The 20,737-nt window shown below is 40.0% G+C and overlaps 1 protein-coding gene across 3 annotated transcripts in view; it reads right to left on the bottom strand.

The window, feature by feature from the left end:
* The window catches only part of SHC4 (SHC adaptor protein 4), a 65,622-nt gene that overhangs the window by 10,223 nt on the left and 34,662 nt on the right, over positions 1–20,737 (bottom strand). For all 3 annotated transcript variants that reach the window (XM_090029318.1, XM_090029316.1, XM_090029317.1), the window contains exons 4-9: positions 14,661–14,724; positions 13,484–13,603; positions 11,970–12,023; positions 6,471–6,522; positions 3,713–3,839; positions 494–671 (exon numbers count right to left, since the gene is read on the bottom strand). In XM_090029318.1, coding sequence (XP_089885444.1) covers positions 494–671; positions 3,713–3,839; positions 6,471–6,522; positions 11,970–12,023; positions 13,484–13,603; positions 14,661–14,724 — 595 coding nt within the window. The remainder of the gene's footprint in view (positions 1–493; positions 672–3,712; positions 3,840–6,470; positions 6,523–11,969; positions 12,024–13,483; positions 13,604–14,660; positions 14,725–20,737) is intronic.

Here is a 20,737-nt window from a genome sequence, read left to right as displayed (position 1 = left end):
TGTGTAGCAGGTCTGAACTCCCCTGGCTTCATTCCCTGATCTTCTAAACCCCGACTGTTCTGAGGTGAAACTCCTAAGAGCTCCTGAGTGCCCTGTAGAGCTTGAAACACACTGGCAATTAACTAAGTGATTAATTGCACCTGGTACACAGAAGCTGCACACATAATGACATTTTGGTGGGCTGGTCTGAATACAAGACTGACAGCCAGCCAGCTCTGAGGTTTTGTAGGTGGGTGATCTTGGATAAGTCATTTCAATCCAGGTCTCTTCCTTTCTTCTGACGAAGGGTTCAAGGGCACTGACGCGATGTATCCATTAATGTTTATAAAGTACTTTGTGATGCAAATATATTCTACCTAGCCTAAAACCCCTTTCTCAGGACAGGAAAGACTCAGCTCTGGTTGTATGAATGTACATACAGAGACTTTACCGCAGTATACTCTCTTCCCCAGAACAGAGAGGGATTAGTTATACCAGAAATAGACTTACTTACCAAACAATATTGCTTTTCACATTGTATGGGACAGTTAGCCCTTTGGTCTGTTTGCACTTTCATTCGCATGTCTGATACTCCACCTGTAGGAGGCTCCTTCCCTGGAATTTCATTGTAATATTCATGATCCTCCCTCTCCTGCATATTCCCAGCTGATCCACTGAGATTCATTACCCCGCTGAAAAATTAACCAACAAATTAAGTGAACCATATAATAAAATCATTCTCGGGACAAGCACAAGCCCCAACTGTTTATATATAATGAAAGGCAAATGAAAGGCATATGTATGTCTAGTCCATACTAGACATACATATGCCACTGTAAACAATTTTAAAAGCAGTCTGACCATATCTTCCTGGAGCTCCTTTGTTATTTTTCCAGTTATTATATCCTCCTTTAAAATGTGGAATCACCACAATCCAGTTAGCAGGAATGTAGAGACCTCTCCTTGACACCAGAAATGTGTTACACTAAGAGGAGAACATCAGCACCATGATTTCATGCATTCAGTGTAGAATCTGAGCTCATTTCTTTTTGCTTCTTATCTTGTCTGTATAAATCCAGAGGAGAGAGTACTGTGTGGGACTTAAAAGGGACATCACACAGCATTTGGGTGGCAGTTAGACAGGCCTGGAATTGCTTTAGAAAATCAAATATAGCTACAAAAATGCAGTTTTCTACAGTGGAATTCAGTTTATTATAATCAAATCACTGTATCTGTTCTTTTTCAGCTTGAACAAACACTAGGGACTTGTCTACACTGCCTCTGTGGTGAGCCCAGATCACTGCTAAGAAGAACATCCCACCTGCCTGCTCCAACTCCCTGCACCCTAAGTCCCAGAACTGGAGTGAAGAAAGCACTATAGAGAGATGCTGAGTATGTACCCAAAACTGCTTACAAGTTCTCTGTCTTGGGTATGTGTACTGGCATGTGCTCAGTACCACTCTAACCAGCTGCATTGCTTCACTTCTGGGCTTTGGTGTGTAGAGAGGGAGCCAGGGGCAGAGCATGCCTCTCAGCCACGATCAGAATGGGGGCAGTGTAGAAATGTCCTCAGTACCACTGACAGTGCACAATATGCTTCTGAATGTCTTGATCTACAATAAAATTACAGCAGTTGAAATATTCCACTGGTACTTGGCCAGAGCAGAAGGTGTCTCCTGTACTGTCTCCACTCCTGAAATATAACCTCATCTCAAATCTCACTTCTCTATTTAACAAGAACATAATTAGATAAAAGGCCACAAGCAGGAAAGACATAAAGTTCAAGTACTTGATTATGTGATACACAGCTCAAGGATTTGATTATGTGCTTCACAACGGGTGACTCATTCACACAGCAATATCTAAGTCTCCTGTCTGGGGACTCTTCTTTGAGCCTGGCTAGCTAATTTAATAAGGCTTTCCCACTTCTAATTTCTGTGATATACCTCTAATGTAGCACAATTCCACAGGAACAGGCCTCTCTATAGTTATTATTTCCTGGTTAGTATTAGAATTTGGAGGGTGAAAAACACTTTATACAGGAAACAAAAATGTAATTAAAGTGCTGAGGTGGTTATTTAATATGTATGTTGTTAAGATGCTTAAAGGCCGTGACAAGGTTAAGGTTGCTTTGTGCTAAATGTAGTATAAACATATATGCAAAGACAATCCCTGTCCTTGATGGGCTGGGTTGGGAACAAGGGAGGCAAGTTAAGAAAAATACTAGCATGCAGGCAATTCTCCACCATTCAGTAACAGTCACCACCACTCACCACCTGTCTAATGCCCACAATCTTGCAGATGTAAGCATTGAAGAAGGACATGAAGGAAGAAAAGTTACTTGGTTTCATGGATTTAAACTGTTAGTTTTCCTCAGTTGTGAAGAGCTGTGTGGGTGATGGAGGCTGGCAGACCAAAAATACAGATGAACCTTGAATCAAGGCAGTAAAGATGGCAGTAAGCAGGGGCTGAACCATGGAGAAGAATGTGGTGCTTGAACCAGTGATGGAGAGGGAGTCAATGGAAGGATGTCCATGTGGGGGCAATATACTCAGAGCAAGGAGTCAAGAAGATCATCTTCACAGCTGCATTTTAACACCCTGGATGGGGCAAGGTTACAGAGCCAGAGAGGCAGGGACTGTTGCAAAGCAACAGCTGCAGATCTCTGTGTACATGCTTTGCACATTAGCATGTGGAGTGGCAGATGTGTTTCAGGTGTATTTATTGCAATATGTGAGGCTGATCTTGGAATTTTGGGCCCCTGTCAGGCAGGATCAGTGGAGACGAAGAATTGCTTTTCTTCCCCCTATCTGCCTTCTGCACCTGTACCAAACAAACTTGGCATGGCTGAGGACATGGCTTAGTGCATACAAACAAATCTATACAGCAGAAATTGCTCATTTTGCTTCCTTTGCCCTCATTTGATAACATTCACTCAATTAACATGCATAATCTAAGGGAATTTTAAGGATGCAAGTATATGGCATACACAATAGGAAATCAATGGGAAATGCACTAGAACAGGTTGTCAAATGTATGGCCCCTGGGCCAGATCTGGCTGGTGGAATCATTCTATTGGCCTTGCTGGGCTACTGGCAGGCCGCTGGAAGTTGGGGGGGGGGGGGTGCACGTAAGGGGGGAGGCCTGCCACAGAATCTGGTGTCCTTGAGCCCCGCTGGACATGGTGATTGGCAACAGCAGGGTGAAAAGGGGCGGACACAGCCCCAGTTACCCTCCAGTTACTTCAACCATCTCCACTGCCATGGCTCCATCTCCTCAGTCACCAGCCCCACTGCCACCTCATGCTGAAGCCTCCACCACCATGTGCCCTGTGCCAGAGCTAGAGATGCCACTGCAACAAGGGGCATGTAGTTGCAGCAGCAGCAGCTTCTGCTCTAGCACAGGGCACATGGCAGGAGCTGCCAGTGCGCATGTTCTGGGTCAGAGTCAGAGCTGCCACTACCACATGCACTACCACACGTGGGATGAATCCAGCCTGCAAGGAGCCACATGGTCCAGATCCAGCCTATGGTGCAAGGTGAGTTTGACACCCCTGCACTAGAATAAACAGAGGTTGGTCCATACCTTTTAAAAATAAAGTCAGCATGTGCCTGCCAAAAAATGGCAGGCACAATGCATCTTATTTAGAGATCAGTGCACATACCACAGAGTTATCCCAAACATTACAAACAATAGCAAAGTCAGACCTGAATTATTAGAAAACACTACTGACCTTTCATTGGAAGTAACCAAACTAGAAGGATTCTTCAAGTATTGCTTGAACCGGAGCTCAAAAGCCTGTCCTATGGTGTTTATCACATCCTGTGCCATTCCATTGGGACATTCCAATATGTGACAAGCTACAAGGACAAGTAACAATGTTTTTTTAAAACAAAGGAAGGTGTTTATATACTAAAATGCTGTGAGAATGCGCTTTATATCTACACAGCTGGAGATGAAACGTGGGGGAATATACTGAAGTAACCTGATGACCCTGTATCAATGTAGATTTTAGACAGTAAGAAACCACCTTGATTGCATTCTAAATGCAATATAATATTTATTATTTAAAGATAAATCTCAAACTGTCTTAATATTTTCTGCTTCATCTTTTTCTATCTGTTCTCATCTCTCTTTTCCTCTGTATATAAAGAGTGAGCTGTTCAAAATTGCTCAGTTTCCATTTAAGCACCAAAATAGGTGATCAGATTTACTAAAGATCTCAGCCCATCCTTTGGAGAATCTGGATCTCAGGAAGGAGGTCCATAAATAGGATCTAAAAGCTTAGGCAAACAGGCCCCATTTAGCAGTGCCATGCACTTAAAGTCTGGCCTTGGACTCTTTAAAAAAATCTGTTAAAACATCAGACTAAGCAACCAGCTACTCTTTCACAGATTAGCCATTAGGTGGCACTTTGAGATCATGCTGGCTAGTTTAGTATGATACCAAGAACTGTAGAAACATGATTACACCATCTGCTAACACCCTCAGGCCCAGAAGGCAAGTCTCAATCTAGAGACTACTTTTCCAAATGGTAGGATAATTTGACCAGTGCAATAAAAACATGGGTAACATATAAATTAATTGGCAGGCAATGCTAAAGTTACAGAATTTCTAGGTTAATACTGAATGCTACCAAAACCGTCAGTTAATACAAATTTGAAATTACTTAGTGAGATCATCTATCAAAATACAGAATGATGGATAAATAGGGCTAGAAGGGACTTCAGAAAGTCATCTAGTCCAATGCCCTACTCGAGGCTGGAAGATCCCTGTCCAAACCATCCCCAACAAATCTTTTATAAATGGTCTCTCTGCAAAAGGATGGTTGCAGGGATATCAAAGATATCAGCTAGTCTTTACCAGAAACTATACCAATTCTTTACTTATACAAGACATCTCAGCAGTGAGCGAGTCTGTGGGCTGATCACATCAACTTCAGGGCAATAAGCAGCGATAAGACGTAGAACTTTCTGCACTGCTAGAATCACAGATCCTTGCCCTAGGTACAGGGGTTTTATCAATGGAATGCCAGCTCCCCAAGGGGGCCATGATCTCACACACCAAAGTCTCACATTCTGTCTGCTAAAGGACTAAGGAGCAACTGAAATGCTCCCTGATTTGCAGAAATAACAAACATCATGTCTTGTATCACTTTCTGCTACTGTAAAGCCGTGAGCTATTGGTGCATGTTTGAGTTAGTTTTTAGCTTGTTGTACCATTAAAATGGGGGTGTCTTTCTAAATCACAGTATTTTACCATTGGCACTAGTCATTAGTTCCTGGCTAGGTTCCCAAATTTACCATATGTGACTTGATATTTACTGGGCGTGTCTACAAGTACGAATTTACTGCACAATAACCAACATTACTGCACAGTATGGGCGCGTGTCTACACGTGCACACCCGTACTACATAGTAAATATGGCGACTTATGCCAACTTAAGCATAAGTTTGATCATCATGCAGGTATCAAATTTACATCCGATTAGTTACTGTGCAGTTATTCACATGTAGACGTCTTACTGCGCAGTAACACTGTGTGTATGGACTGACTTGGGACACACAGTTAATGCATTTTAATGCCTACATGTGTAGACACTGGCTTATTCTTGCTTACTGCGCAGTAACTTACTGAACAGTAAATTTAAGCCATGTAAATACATGTGTAGATATACCTACTGTGTATGGTGTTTCTTAAATAAAGAATTTGGAGAGGTTACAACCATGGTCTCCGGAGCTGAGGAAACTGACATTTAAACAGGTTGATGGAATGAAAGGGAATTCTGCTGAAAGTATGGGCACACGCATACACACATGCCCATTTGGAACTGTTTCAAAAGGAGAATGTTTCAAAAGAGCAGCAACTGTTACGTTCTAATTGTTACATGTGGAGAAGAGGGGAGTGATACAAACATAGCAAAACTGTTTCTGTTTTAACACTGGATGATTAAAGTTGGAACAATTCTGCTACATTTTTATCATTCCTGGTTTTTATTGTCATTCCTGGTTTATAATCCACCTGTAAACAATTAGTAAGTATGTAACAGCTGCTGCCCTTTCAAAACAGCTTCACATACACATGTCCATATCCTGAATTCCATTGTTGTGTCTTGGAAATATTATATATTGCAAGACGCATTCATCAGAATTTTTTCTTATCCTTGAAACTGCAACTGGAGCTATCAGTCTAGCTGGGGACTTGGGAAGTGCTTAGATGTGGGTGTCTTCTCCTGGATAGGGTCTGAGATTTAGCAGAAGTCAAATCATACCTAAGGATTCTCATGTTGGTGCATAAAAAACAGAGTGGTTAAGGCTGCAATTTAGGTGTTATCACCACACCAACTGCCCTACTGTGGAATTATACAGCACTGAAATAAACAAAAGATCACTGTGTCCAAAATCATAATACATATTAAACTGTGATTTCTTAGTACAGGTAAAATTATGATACAAAAATATAAAATTTAATCTGGAAATTGTTTTCCATACCTCTCTGATTAACAGGATCTTTAGCTACATATGCAACATAGTCTGTGGTGTCCTAAAAGAAAGCCAAAGATTTTTTAAATGAGCAGGATAATGAAAATTATTAACATAATACTGTAACTGAACATAGAAAGATATACTCAGGCAATCTCACCAGCTTTACAGTTTCAAAGAAGGATAACTAAAATGGATAAGGAAAGAGACTTTCCTTATGAAAGAAGATTAAGGGAGCTTTCCTGCCTTTAGTTTAACAAAACAGAGATGAAGCAGAGGTACAAATATTCTGCAGAAAGTGACTAGAATAATAACTATTGTGGTGGGCAGTAATATCACTCTGGATCTATTGATTTTCTCTTGAGTGCCCAGGGAAAAGATGGTTACTTTGATCAGAATCAAAAGCTAATATTCTTGTGTTTAGCTGCTAGATTATGTGTTGCTCACATGTCAAAGGACTCACATCCCTTCCCCTCATCCCCTGCCAACTGAAACTGTGGCATGTTAAAATATAGAACATCCTGGTGAAGGAAAAGCTGTTTCATAAGGTTAGATTACTAGAAAAGAGATAAAAGGATGATAGGTACTGGCATTTCCTGACTTCTGCAGAGGATAAAAATTCACCAGCTAAGGAACCAGAGTCTCTAGCTAGATTTTTAGAATATTAATGAATATTGCTGAATGTAAATTTACATCTACAATCATTATATTGATAAGCAGAGAGAGGTAGTTAACCCTGTTATTCTGAAGTCAGGAAGAAGGCAGGGTAGAGATGCACATTATAGAATAACCAAATCAGACATGCATAAGCTTTTGTAAGACACTTCTTGCTCACAGAAGCTTATGAATCTCTGATTCAGTTAGTCTATAACGGGTATACTGGTTCTCAGCTACTCTTCTCCACCCTTAAGGATGCTGCAATGCTCCAGTGACAAGGTAAAACTGCCTTGTGTGCGGGGCTGTGGCATCTGCACATTCCTGCTGCTTTAGGGCTTTCTCATAAGCCTAAAGCAGGCAGATCTGGCTCAGACTATAGCCCATCATGGTCCACCTCCCCTCACGCTCCTCTTGGAAACAGAGGCACATGGGACAGTTTCACCAATGCACCTCTTTTTCCTGGAGGAGATGGCAGGACCAGGAGAGGCCAGAGTAGGAAGGGCTTCAGCTGTCTGCTTTTGGGTTATCGGAGAGCTCTAATATAGGAGAAGCATGTGTATATGCCACAGTCTTTCCCAGGCTGGCTGTGCAGCAGGCACATGGGGCAGTTTTACCTGGAGGCACCATCACCAAGTTGAGAAACACTAAGGTAAACCAAGGCAGTACCAACAGTGGTTCTCAACCAGGACTACCCCCACATTTAAGAAGTGGTGGAGACATGCCCTGACTCTAAAAGAGGTTGAGAACCACTGATCTACAAGGTATATCTCTCCCCTGCCTTCTGCCACAATATTTATAGTAGACGTAACAATTTATAGTTGTATATTATTTGCTTTCTAAAGCAGTAATAACTTCAACCTCATGCAATTCTTGTATATTCTTCCTGGGTTGAAGTTTCATTTCTATAATTAGTAGACTAAAAAAATAAATAAAAAAGCTAGAGACTGGGAAGACATGATTAACATTTACAAGCACATTCATGGGACACACATGAAGAAAAGAAAGGAGAAGAACAAAATTGGTGCAAGATCAAATAGCTGCAAAACCTGCTATGGATAAATTTACTTTGGAAATTAAAAGACTTTTAACTATGTGAAGTTTTGGAATAGTTTTCCAAGCAAAGTTGGAAGGAACTTGAATTACTTTAAGATTGAATTAGACATGTTTCTGAAAAGAATGGTATGATATGTTCTGGCTTAATAATCAGCGTATAAGATATGTGGAACTATGTATTTAAATCCCATGGAATATAAAAGTAATTCTCTGTAGTGTGTAAGGTCTCTGGTAATGCCATGCTTCAAGGCTTTTGCAGGTTACTGGCTCAGACCAGGGAAGCTACTGGCATCCTGGGTTTTCTATGTCTTTTTCTGAAGCATTTGGATGTTGGCTACAATTAAGGCTCAGGGTTTCTGACAGTGAAGCAGTGATGCTCCCCCTGGTAGTTAAGAAAACCCAGAGGTTCCTGTCTAACGGGTCTTGCTTTCCTGCTCAAGGGCAAAAATTCACCAGCCAAAGAACTAGTCTTAGGCCTGCTCCACTGTAATGGGAGTTAGTTAGCTCACCCCCTATATCAATGTCAATAGAATTCAAGAGCAGAATTCAAAATAGCACTCCAAAATGCTGCAGCAGGCAGATCAGAGTTTTGCCCAATTGGCAATTGTTGAAATATTTTTAAGGAGCAACAAAATATGATATTCAAAGGGGTGAACTCTGATCTCAGCCCTATACCACAAGGTACGTTCTGGATGACTCCACTGAAATTAAGTGCATTTATTCTTGTTTCACGCTGATGTCATCCTGATCAAACTGCAGCCCACAGGTTAAACTGCTTCAGATTAAGTCATGAATAACACTGAAATAATAATTTTTGCCACTAAATCTAGAATGGGAACTCAAATAGCAAAAATAAAATATGTAGTGACTTTGCCAATGCTAAAGAGCCACTTGATAATTTTGTGTTACAGTAAGAATGGTGATGTAATGAATAACATTATTTTAATAATTAATGATGCATTTTGTTATCTTGGATCTGTAAGATGGGGTGGGGAAAAGGCAATCTGCAGCCTAGAGGCATGGCTCTCTAGAGGTAAGATGCAATCAACTGGCAGGAAATGAAAGCCCCCATCTGCAATGCCCGCAAGAGCAATCATTTAATAATCCACAATGAATCATGCAAGAAGTACAGCTTAGGGTCAGCAACATTTCTCCTAGATTTTTTCTTTTTTTAATAAAAGCACCTAAAATTAATGTTGAAGCAAAGGAGCCAACATTTTCTTATACACATTATGAACTCAATTTTCTTTGCTTGTTTTCTTGAAATTTAAGTAGCAAAAAAAAAACAAGTAGAAAAACAGCTGATGTTTCCGTTGTAGCTTTGCAATGTTTACATATATACATAAAAGACACCACTCACCACTAAAATGAGGTCACCTTTGGGGTAGAATACAGCAATTATTTAACACAGCTAAACAAAACTATGTAGTGTTTAGAAAATCTCATCTTGCAAACTGTTGAGCTCAGTGCTAACTAAGCACTTTGTAAAACTGGGCTTTGGGTTGGGAAGTAAAGATTACTATATTGAATTGAAGTTGTAAGAAGAATTTAGATTGTAATCACTCAAATGGAAACTTGTCCATCAAAATTCCCATCACACATTGTTATATAAAGTATAATTTGATCTTTACTGACCAGGGGTGGTCAAGAACTCCTTTTTTTTTTTTTTTTTTTTTTTTTTTTTCAAATCTCATCCAAATGGCACAATGCCTGTCAAGCATAGTGAGACATTTCTTCTGTTGTGACTAAGAGGTAAGAGTGTCACGTACCAAACCATCCCTACCACTTCCTACAGCACATACTGTTGGTGTTCCTTGTAGGTCCAAGTAGTAACCAAGCCCATCTCTGCTTAGCCTGAGAGAACAGATGGGAATATACTAATAAGACAGCTGCATGTTGAAAAATAAAGGCAATAAGGCCATGGACGAGCACAGAAAAGGCATCCTTGTATTTTCAAAACTGAAAGGGGAAACTGTATTTAGAAATTCAAAACTGATAACAGTTTAACCCCTGTGAGAAGTAAGAGATGAGATAAAGTTACTTTTTTAAGAGATAAGAAAACTGAATGCACCTTCATGTAAATCAATAATATTAATAATATAAATAAATCACAAATTGAGAATCAGAACCCCAATCAGGAATATTGGAATAGCTTCATATTATTCCATGGGTGCTTCCATCTGACTCAGCGATTATGTAGCCCCAAGGGCCAGGATCGCCAAAGCACAATTCACCCTGGCCACATTCCCTCCAACCACAGACAGACACTTACATGAATGGGATCAAGGACAGATCACAAAGCTAGTTATGTTGGCTTTACACAACTCAAGGACTCCTATACAAGAGAGACAAGCTGACCACTTGAGGCAGCTTCCTGTCTCCTCTGCTCTGCTAAGAGAGGCAAAAAAGACAGAGCAGTCAGAGTTCAGTGACACCTGAAATTCCAGTTTACACTTGCATGGCATTAAGGAGACAGGCCAGGGTCTTGTATTTTCCGTTTCTTAACACAAGAACAAAGGGATGGTCAAGGAAACTGACAGGCAACAAATTCAAACTGCATAAAAGAAAATATCTTTCCCTACAATGCATAAGGCAGGCAGCTGATGCCTTGTAGGCAAACTCATTCAAAGAAGCATGAATTTTGTAGGCTATAGCCCACTTCTTCATTGGATGCTATGAATAGCTGCCCAAATAGTATTTATTTTCCTAGTTTCCTGGATGCAGCTTCAAGCCAAGATAGAAAAATTGCACAAAAATCTTTGCCTTGAATTTGGCTATTATTACTCCAGTTTAGTGCCTGGCAGAAGAGTTAGGCTGTTGTTTGTGAAAGCTCATGCCTCGCTGAACAAGTTAAACTAAGGGTGCCACTTTGCCCTGCCTTCAGACTAACCTGGTTAACTACCTCTCTCTGCAGTAATGCATAGTTAAGACTATGGGGACTTTATACCATCTTGTAAAAATCTTGTAATCATACTTAAGTACCTATGGGGACTTTTTACCATCTTGTACCATCTATACTTTCCCTAGAGCCTGATGAAGGGACTTTGATCCTGAACACTTGCACAAAAGGACAATTTTCTTGTAATTTCCCAGTTGGTCTAATAAAAGGTATCATATTTTGGAACCAAGAGATCTAGTTTTCTGTATGTCTAAATTAAGACTATGAAACTCCCTGTTGTACAATGCCCAGGAAAAAAAATCTAAGATTCAAAGTGGGGAATATTTCTATGGATAACAAGTAATCTAGTTAGAATATTAAACTCTTAAAAGTATTGGAGAAAAGATACAATGCCTTTTGCTAAACTTCTGAAGCCAATTTATCACGACATAGAAGATGACCTCCAGAACTACTAATGAAAGGACCGTCCCTCATACCTGCTGTGAGCATTTTTGCAAATTCCTCTGAAGTATCATGTGGTACCCACTGTTGGCACTAGGATATGGAACTGCATGGTACATAGATTTGATCCTGTGTGATAGTTTCTATGTTCAAATGTTCCTATTTCTATGTCCCCTACATTTGGGGGTTGGGGGAAAATCAAAGTGTCTGAGCTCAAAAGACAGAGACATACAAAGTGACTTGCACAAGCAGTGAGTTGGTGACAGGGCTGGGGAGAAACGCTACAAGTCCAACTACTTCCCTTGTACTACTTGTAATGAATTGGAAATGTTAAGTACCATATAAGTGCAATTTAACTTGGAGACAGGAAGGGATAAAGTAGGGTAATTACAGGTACTTGTAGCTTTATAACAAATCTTTTATGCTTACAGAAATAGCTCTTATAAATTAGTACTTACTGGGTCACCTCCAGAGGCAAACGAGATGGACTGCATGTGGTGATTGGCAATTATCTGAAAAATATAACAAATTAAAGTGAGTTTGTGGCACACATTTTGAAGATACCAGATAATATCTCTATTGACCAAGAGTTTTAGTACTTGAAAAACTGATGTAATAATACGTGCAGTGCAAGAACTCATAAATGGGCATAAACAAACATACATATGACAGATTTGTGTAGAGTACAGCAAGAGTGCTAATGTCTTAATTGACTTAGGGTAACCTTTATGGATTTTTCAAAATGAGTTTAATTGTTGATCTTTAAAATTATTAAGCAGCAGCTAATTTGGGTCCTTGAATATTTGGATAATTGGGGCCATTTGAGCAGAGAGTTACAGAACCATGATTCAAGTGAAGAAAAACTGAATTAAATTAACTGTATTGACAGCTGTCGGGTTGATGAGGAAGACTATATTGATCAACAGAGGTCTCTGTATTTGAATTCTGAAGCTGTTCTCTTGCTGCAGTACTTTTATTCACCATAGATCTCTTCAGCATGACCGAGCATCCACTTTTGGAGTTCATGTATTATCAGCTGTCACTGATGAAGCATACAGGAAGAGAATAAAATGCAGTGGTACTGCAAGAACAATAAATTGTTTTTTCAATTTACCAAGGTCTGGTAAGAAAAGGCTAGCAAGAACAGCAAAGCAAGTTACCAACAACTTACCAGCATGGAGAAAAAAATAAAAGCACTGGAGCCAGATTCTCTAGATGAGTTTTGGTGCCTCTGCAAACCTGAGTGGTGCAAAGGACCCATAATCCCCCTGCAGATGCCCCAGCTGTAGAAGAACTATTTACTAAACCATCCCTGTCAGAAGGAAGCTCTGAATTTTCTCAACAGTGGAGACAAAAGGTGAGGGAGCTTCACAAAAGAGATATATTTACCTAGCCTTTACCTAGCTTTGGGCCATGAGACTTGCTCATCATCTCCAGACTTCTTTAAGTTTTTTCTGGTGGGTGACTATGGTCCCAAAGAGTCAGTCTTGGATGCACTGACCAGAGCCTCTTTACCAGCTTCCAAAACTGGATGCCAGGGGAGATCCCCTTGGACCCAGGTAAGCAGAGGGCTTTGTTCCACGGAGCAGTGCAAACTGCCCCAGTGGAGGCTCAGGTCTGATCCATTATTTTTATTAAATAGTCAGTCATTGGCAGTAATGTGGAACTCCAGTCAGAAGAGGAGCCTGTTTATTAGGCACTGTGCGAACAGGCAGGGACAGTTTGTTTAGTGCTTAGGCTGCCTTCCTTATGAAAAAATACTCTTTATAAACACAAAGCATGTACATCAGTGTCAAATTCCCCAAAGGTTTTTAGCTTTGGAAGCTCTGGCTAATCTTCACCAGTTGTTCAGCATGATGGCTTTGCCTTCCTTATTCATTCATAAAACACAGTCACAGGCATCTCAGGAAGGAGGAATATGTGTGAACATAGATGAACAGATACTTCAGGAACTGATCTATGAGGATCCTACCTGCTGGGTGTCAACATTCATCAAAGTAAGGCTGCTTGTTGAGATGGTCAGCTTTATGTTCACCCCAGAAAACTGAAGGTTACTTTTGCCAAGCACAGAAGACAGAAACTTAACTGGAGGCTTTAAATCAAAAACAAACAAACAAACAAACAAAAACACATCGTAAGCTTCATGTTCCACAAACAGCTTTATCCTAGAGTCGCATAGATTTTATAACTTATGGGAATAAATAAGAGGTAGACCCATGCCTAACTGGGCCATTTAACAGTAGCAAAGGCAGGCTAGAAATACTATCTGTTAATACTTATGTGCAAACAACATGCATGTTAATAATGATACATTAAAAAGTAAAAAAAAAAAAAAAATACCAGTGAGCTGTGTTTGTAAGTAGTAGAGCTGGGCGAATAATTTATAACAAGTCCTTTCTTCATTGAATTCTGCTTCTTTTCTTGTGGATAACATATTTGTAAGTAAATAAGGAAGTTCTCCAATTTATTCATTTCCCAAGAATAACAGGGATACGTTTAACGAGAGCCACCCCTACTGCACTCCATGGTTACTGATGGAAATCACCACCTTCCAGTTAACTTAGATATGCTGTGTTGTGCTGCATTAGGCTGCTTCTGTGGCCTTTCTAAGAGCTGCACCATGTCTTCCACTCCTTCCAGCTCCCACTCCACATGTGAAACCCAGAAACAACGCCACCGTGACAGCCCCATTGCTACTGCTCTGCAGATCTGTTTCCAGTGTGCTATGGTGTTAGTGTTGCTCTGAGCAATGGATATTAAATGAACAATGGTGACTGCTGTAAATTTAGTGTTAAATCATTTAACCTAAGGACAATAATTGGGGAGAACCGTCAATTAATATATTCTCCCTAGAAATAAAAAAAAACCTTTTGTTTTTCATCCACCACCCACACTGGGTGGGGTCTGAAACATCTGAGTGTGAACAAAAACTACCAGAGAGGATATTAACCTTGCAGGATGCTATGATACTGAATTGATTGCACATCAAATAACTGGTAGTTCTAAGCAGAAACGTGTAAGAAGTAGTGCAATTCAGCTAACTTGCTTAAATTCCCTCATGGGCTGAATCCTCCTTGGGAGTCATCTAGCCCATAAAATGCAGACACAGAAAGGTAAATATCAGTGTGACCCAGCAATGTAATATTTACCTTCCGCTTTTTTAGAGCTCCATTTGTCCCTGGTACAGCTTCGCACAGTCGGCTTATTGCCTCCCTACAAATAGAAAACACAGTATAAACTATTGATCATTTAACAAGCATAAACCACAACAACATGAGCAGATACATGTTTTATAGTTAAAATCCTACCCTCAAATGCTTAAGGCTGCTAGAATGTTGTTGTTATTGCCCAGCTGGAAGGGAATTTTCAAAAGAAACCTGCCAATACAGTAAACCTGAAACTTTTCATGGGAAACTTTTCAGCAGTTTCACCTAATGGACTGAATGCCTTGTTAAAAGTGTGGAGAAAGTGGGAATACTTCAACCTTTTCACCATAGAACAGCCAGTAGCCTTGTATGTGGCTGCCCCAGGTTCAAATTCTGGCTCAGCCTGATCTAGAGCAGGATTGATTTATATATTACTGGCAGAGTAGTTGCATCTGACTATACATCAGCAAGGTAGAATGCCCCATCTGATGTCTAGACTGAGCAGTTTGGGTGTTTGCTGCATTCTCCTTTATCTCAAATGAGATGTTGTATAGTCAGGAGGAAGGGTATCAAAGCTTCACAGTTATGCCACCATACTACATTTTGTCAGAGTGGTTGAAGTGCTTTCTATCAATCTCAAACAAGTTCCTCTGTTTAAAAGCAATGAGTACAGTTTGCACCACTGGGATGGGGATTTAAAAACCTCTTCTTAAAATGTGGGGATTTTTGATGTGGTGCATTATAGAGATAAGACTTGGAAGGGAAATTCAGAGGTGGATTCCGCTTCTACTTTTCAAGGCTTGTCAGATGTTGGGCTCCAGTTCAGATTTCTTACTCAGATAGGAATTCCCCAAAGTAAAAGTCCTTTTCTGTCTCTCTCTCAAAATGGTCTTTCTAAGTACTTCCCATTTATGAAAGCAGGAGGGAAGGATATATCTAATAATGCACTTACAGTACTTACTGGGCCACATCAAAGGCAGATAAATTACACACTTAATTTAGCAAGGTGGCATGCTGCATTTATTTTCCACACTTCAACAAAAAAGTTTCTGATTTAAGATCAGTCAGATTATCAGTGTTAACATGAAACATGCTACTTAATTTTTCTGATCAAGGATGGCACAGCAGCTGAGTAAAATCATTTATCTTGGTGAAGGTCACTGACTTTTCCCTTACACTGTTCCACTGAGGCCAATAGGAAAAAAAAAAAAACTTTTGAAACCTATTCAGCAAAAGCACATCTTCCTTCTCTAACCTTCTATTTGCAGATTGCTTTTAGACAACATGAAGATGCACAATGTTAACTCAGTTTCAAACAAATACACATTCCAAACTAAAATGCAATGTCCTCATATTGGTAACTCAAATAATAGCACATGTAAAGGCCTGATGCTGTAAGGTTCTGAGCATCCTCAGTTTTCATTGTCTTCATGGAAATGCTTTGCCACTGGAAAGGGGGAGGGAGCAGTGTTGCAGAGAAACTCTCATCTCTGTTATAATCTGAAGAAGTGTGGGTGTATCAGCAGCAGATTCCAAAGTTCAGCACTGCCTGTCCAGAATGATGGACCTCATCACAAACCCCTTGTGTTGCTAATTCTCATTTCTGCCAAATCAGCCCAGATGTTTGCATCCTCTGTCTTTGGGGGTTTAAAAATAAATCCAGTGTATCTGACCTATTCCAAGGAGTGGTCCATGCCCAAAAACTCCTGAAAATGTATTACTTATTACTGTGTTCACAGCCACATTTCAAAATCTTGGTCTTGCTAAATGGATACAGGATAAAAGTCAGTTCACAGGCTCATTGCTGACCCCACATACTCTAAGCCACCCTCCAGATAATACTCTCTGCTGGTTCTAGTGTGATGGTGTGACCCATCTTACGGTTTGCCTGATATGGCTTTAACACCAGGTTCATTTTAAAGGCATAGCCCTAGAAAAGGAATTCAGTGAAAACAGGATGACTTAAGCTTAAGTGAAAAAGGAATTTAAGATGAGTTGTGATGACAAATTCACAAGGTGGCCACAGATGAGGTCTTATTGACAAATGTGTCATTGCAAACCATTGAAACAGCATGTCATTTTGCACAAGAAAAGCAAATCAATAGCAAATTTCCTTCCATCACTTTCTCCTGTATATTACCAACTATGATTAAACGGTCCAATTTCACACAAAGTTTCTTAGTTAGAGCAATAAAAGCAGATTTTCCCCCGTCCTACCTCTGTCTTCCATCTGGCAGAAACAAGCATAGAGATTCACGGATTTAGCTGATCGTGTCCATCCATAACTTCTGAAACAGTCTAGGAATAAGCTAAACTCCAGCCTTCTAGTTTTCATGGTTTAAGATCAGCAGACCTATGGAAGTCACTTAGGCTAGGGACAGACATTACACATAAACCAGTTTAAGTGATCAGAAACTAGTTTAAACTTGTAACAGAACAGATGTTTAGTGCACATAAATGAGATTGAAAATGGCTGAAACCAGTTTGAGATAAACCTGGTTGAAGTAGTATCAGATTTAACTGATTTGAATCAAAACAGTTTATGCAATGTCTGTCCCAGAGCCCTTGCTGGTTTAAGTTAAATCAGACTCCCCCAGCATCCCTGCACGCACTCTGGTCTGGGCAGGGCTCTCTGCTCCACAGCAGGGCTTCCCTCTCCCCTCTCCTCCCTGGCTGCAGCTCCGGCAGAGACTATAGGTGTCTGACTGGCTTCTACTCCCCCACTTCCCTCTAAGCAGGGATTGCCCTGCTCCCTCTGTCTTACACAGACACCTCTCAGTATTAGCTAGCAGACCATGTGCTTGCTACAGTCCATGCTGTGGTAGCCAGGACAAAGGCAGAATCAATGGGTACCTGGCAATGCCCCTCTCTTGTTTTCTTAATGGAGTGATAAACACTGAGTTAGGGGTGATAAACACTGTGTTATCAATTCCCTGCCTGGCTGGTTGGGGTGGCAGGGGAGAATCCTCCCTAATCAGAATGTCCTGCTAGGCCTGGCCACGCCCCCTCAGCTCAGCACTACAGAAGGGAAGGGAAGGGAAGGGAAGGGAAGGCTGCTCTAGTGCCCCACAGCTTCTACCCTGAGCCACTGCAGGCATGTGCCTGCATTTTTTCAGTCCAGAGGGGATGTCTGTACAGTTACAAACTGATTTAGCCTAGCTAGGTTAAACTAACCTGCAAAGACTGAATCAGTTCAGGCTCAGGCTTTTGAATGTCTGTCCCTAGCTTTACAGTTTACTGTTTTTATAAAAGGCCACCTTTTTAATAAAACAATTATACTACACATATGTTTCATTGCAAGAGATGTATGGCATTAGTAATACAAGCTTTGCTGATCCAAAGGATGGGATATAAGTCTACATCTCAAAAGACAAAGGCCATTCTCAACATTGCTGCATACCCTCCTTGAACACAACTCTGCCTTAGCTTGTCTATATAAGAAATATAGATAAAAATATTTAACCATTCACAAAAACTTGAAAGATGAACTGATATTGATAAAAAAAAAAGCCTTAGGGAAGTGCTAAGTTTTGTTTTTTTTATTAGAACTTCCTATTTCACAAGGGAGAGTTTGCCTTGTACATATCTGTCACCATGTTCCTCATAGGTACCAACAGAACAAGATTCTTCACCTTCTTCCAGATTCCTTGGTTGCAATTATTTACAATATGTTGAAGTTTTCTTTTTCCCAGGGATTTAGTTCAGCAGTTCCCAAACTCTGACAGATTATGCACTACCAATTTAGAAAGATACAACCTTAAGTACCACCAGCAATTTTTTCAGTTCAACCTTAAGTACCATCTGCAAATTTTTGTGATATAAAGTAATTATAATAAATCCGTTAATGCGTACAGCAGGAACCGCTGTAGGTGGTAGGCGTATTTCAGATTTAGGACAACTACACCTCTTGTGTTGGCTTTTTTATAAACTTCTACTTAAGCAGATCAGCATGCTATTAAAAGTAATAAACCTTCTCTAGAGCAAATGACATGAAGTGTGACCACTGTCACTTCTCCATTAAGATTGCTCCTACCTAGATATATTGGGATTGGATGTATCTTCAAATTTCAAATGTTATTTGATAAATTGGTTGAATTAATAAATAAAATTAAAAAAAAAAAAACAGATTACTTTTAGGACTATGCTTTAATGCATTCAGGTCATATAAAAATATTTAGAGGAAAGAACCCCCACCTAGACCATGAGAGTTAGGAAGTGAAGGGCTGTCCACAAGGAAATTGAATTGTGCTTTTTTTCCCCCAATAACTTTCCACCAAAAGAAAATGTATTCCTAAAAGCCTGCTGAACCCCTTTCTCATTCTCTTTAGTTTGACCCTGCATCTTTTAAGCCTGGTCTGGAATGCTTAGCATGGAGCATAAACTTTTACTCCAGTTTGGGAACCTACAGCATGGAAACCCATTTGCAACCACAGCCACTAGCCAGCCATTACATGTGTCTGACTACACATATTTGTATGAAAGTCTCTGCCTGCCTTTGGTAATGTTCTTAGATTGTTTAACTGAGAGTACAGCATTTGTCTTACGAAGGAAAGATCATGAAGTAAATTCAAAATTGGACTCTGATGTTTTACTTCTTACTGCTTATTCAGGGAGAAAAATGAGTTAGGAAAGTTTAGCTACCTGTGAATTCCCCTCTGGGGGGGAAGACATGCAACAGGGCCTTATTCTCTGAAAAAAAAAATAGTTTCAAAAGGAAACAAAATCAAGAGACATGGCAAAAAAATTACCACAGCCACTAGGTCCAAGGGCATGTCTACCCACTCCATACCGCACCACCTTGAAGTATCTCCCACCCTCTCAATCCCACTCCATGCACACAAAATCTTGGAAATCAGCTATTTCCTGAGGAAACAAAGTCAAGTTAGAGAGAACAGGTTGTGCCAAAGACCATCGCCCGTAGCTCCCTAGGCCAAATCTCAGAATTAACAAAGAAGGGAAGGAGTGTAAAGAACCAATCCACTGAAATAAAAACTGCTAAAACAATCAGCTAAGCACCAAAACTATCTAAACCATAGCAAGAAATAAATAGAGTTAGGAAGGCCAAAAAATAATTTATATGAAAAAATGGATTCCAGGATGATAAGTTGATAGACCCTAAAAATATATATATAGTCAACCTTGAAAATGGTAACATGTCTCAAGTCAACGTGAAAAGGAACCAAATAGGTCCATTTATGTAATCTAACCAAAGGGAGCAATCAGCAATCTAAGATTGGCTGTGCAAAAAAGACAGAAATACTAACCAAAATCAAAAACATGGGGGAAATCTTGCAGTTTGGCAACAACTAAATTATTGAATTTAGAAGAGATTAACGAATGAGCCTAAAGCAAAACTAGTAACAATGGATCCCATTCTTATACAAGAAGATGATGAGAACTCGGGGAGAACTAAGCAATTTTCCAGCAAAGGGAAACAGAGAAATAGGATAATTACTCAGCAGTTTCCACTACCTCTGCTGTTCAACACAGAATGCCCACTCCTTTGTCTCATGGATTGGCTGCTATACATCTAAGGATGGTGTTTTAGATGATCTAACAACCTTTCCCACACATAAAATAGTTTCATCGAGCTGGCCCTGACCTGTCTTGTTTTAACTGAGGTACTGATTTATTTAACAGCACAATCACATAACAGTTTATTTTAAGCACACCTAATATATTTGTTAATAGATTAATGACATACGTAAAAGTTAAGAAATATGACTTAACTGCCACAAGATTTACAGTAAATTGTACCTGCACTTTGCTCTGAGAAATAATGGTGTGAGAATACTACTTTTATATTGTAAAATAATTAAAAAATACAGTACAATTCAAAAGAAGAGATGCAACCAAGGCAACTGCACTGCAACTCAGAGGAAAGAAAAAATTATGGACCTATCCAAACACCCTTTGAATCGCTAGCTTGTTTTGAGAAGCCTGATTTTAAGGTGTTCTTTTAGGAATATATTTTCTGTCAGATTAAAATCAGCCTCCACTTTCATACCTGCCAAATCTCATACCCCTGAACACATATTTGGCGGTAAGCCTGCTGACAATCCTGTTCCCATGCACAATGT

This window comes from Crocodylus siamensis, chromosome 15 (assembly GCF_052110815.1).
Source record: "Crocodylus siamensis isolate JL-2025a chromosome 15, ASM5211081v1, whole genome shotgun sequence".
NCBI lineage: Eukaryota > Metazoa > Chordata > Crocodylia > Crocodylidae > Crocodylus > Crocodylus siamensis.
Note: the sequence above shows the minus strand (reverse complement) of the source record. Positions and strands in the feature narration are given on the sequence as shown.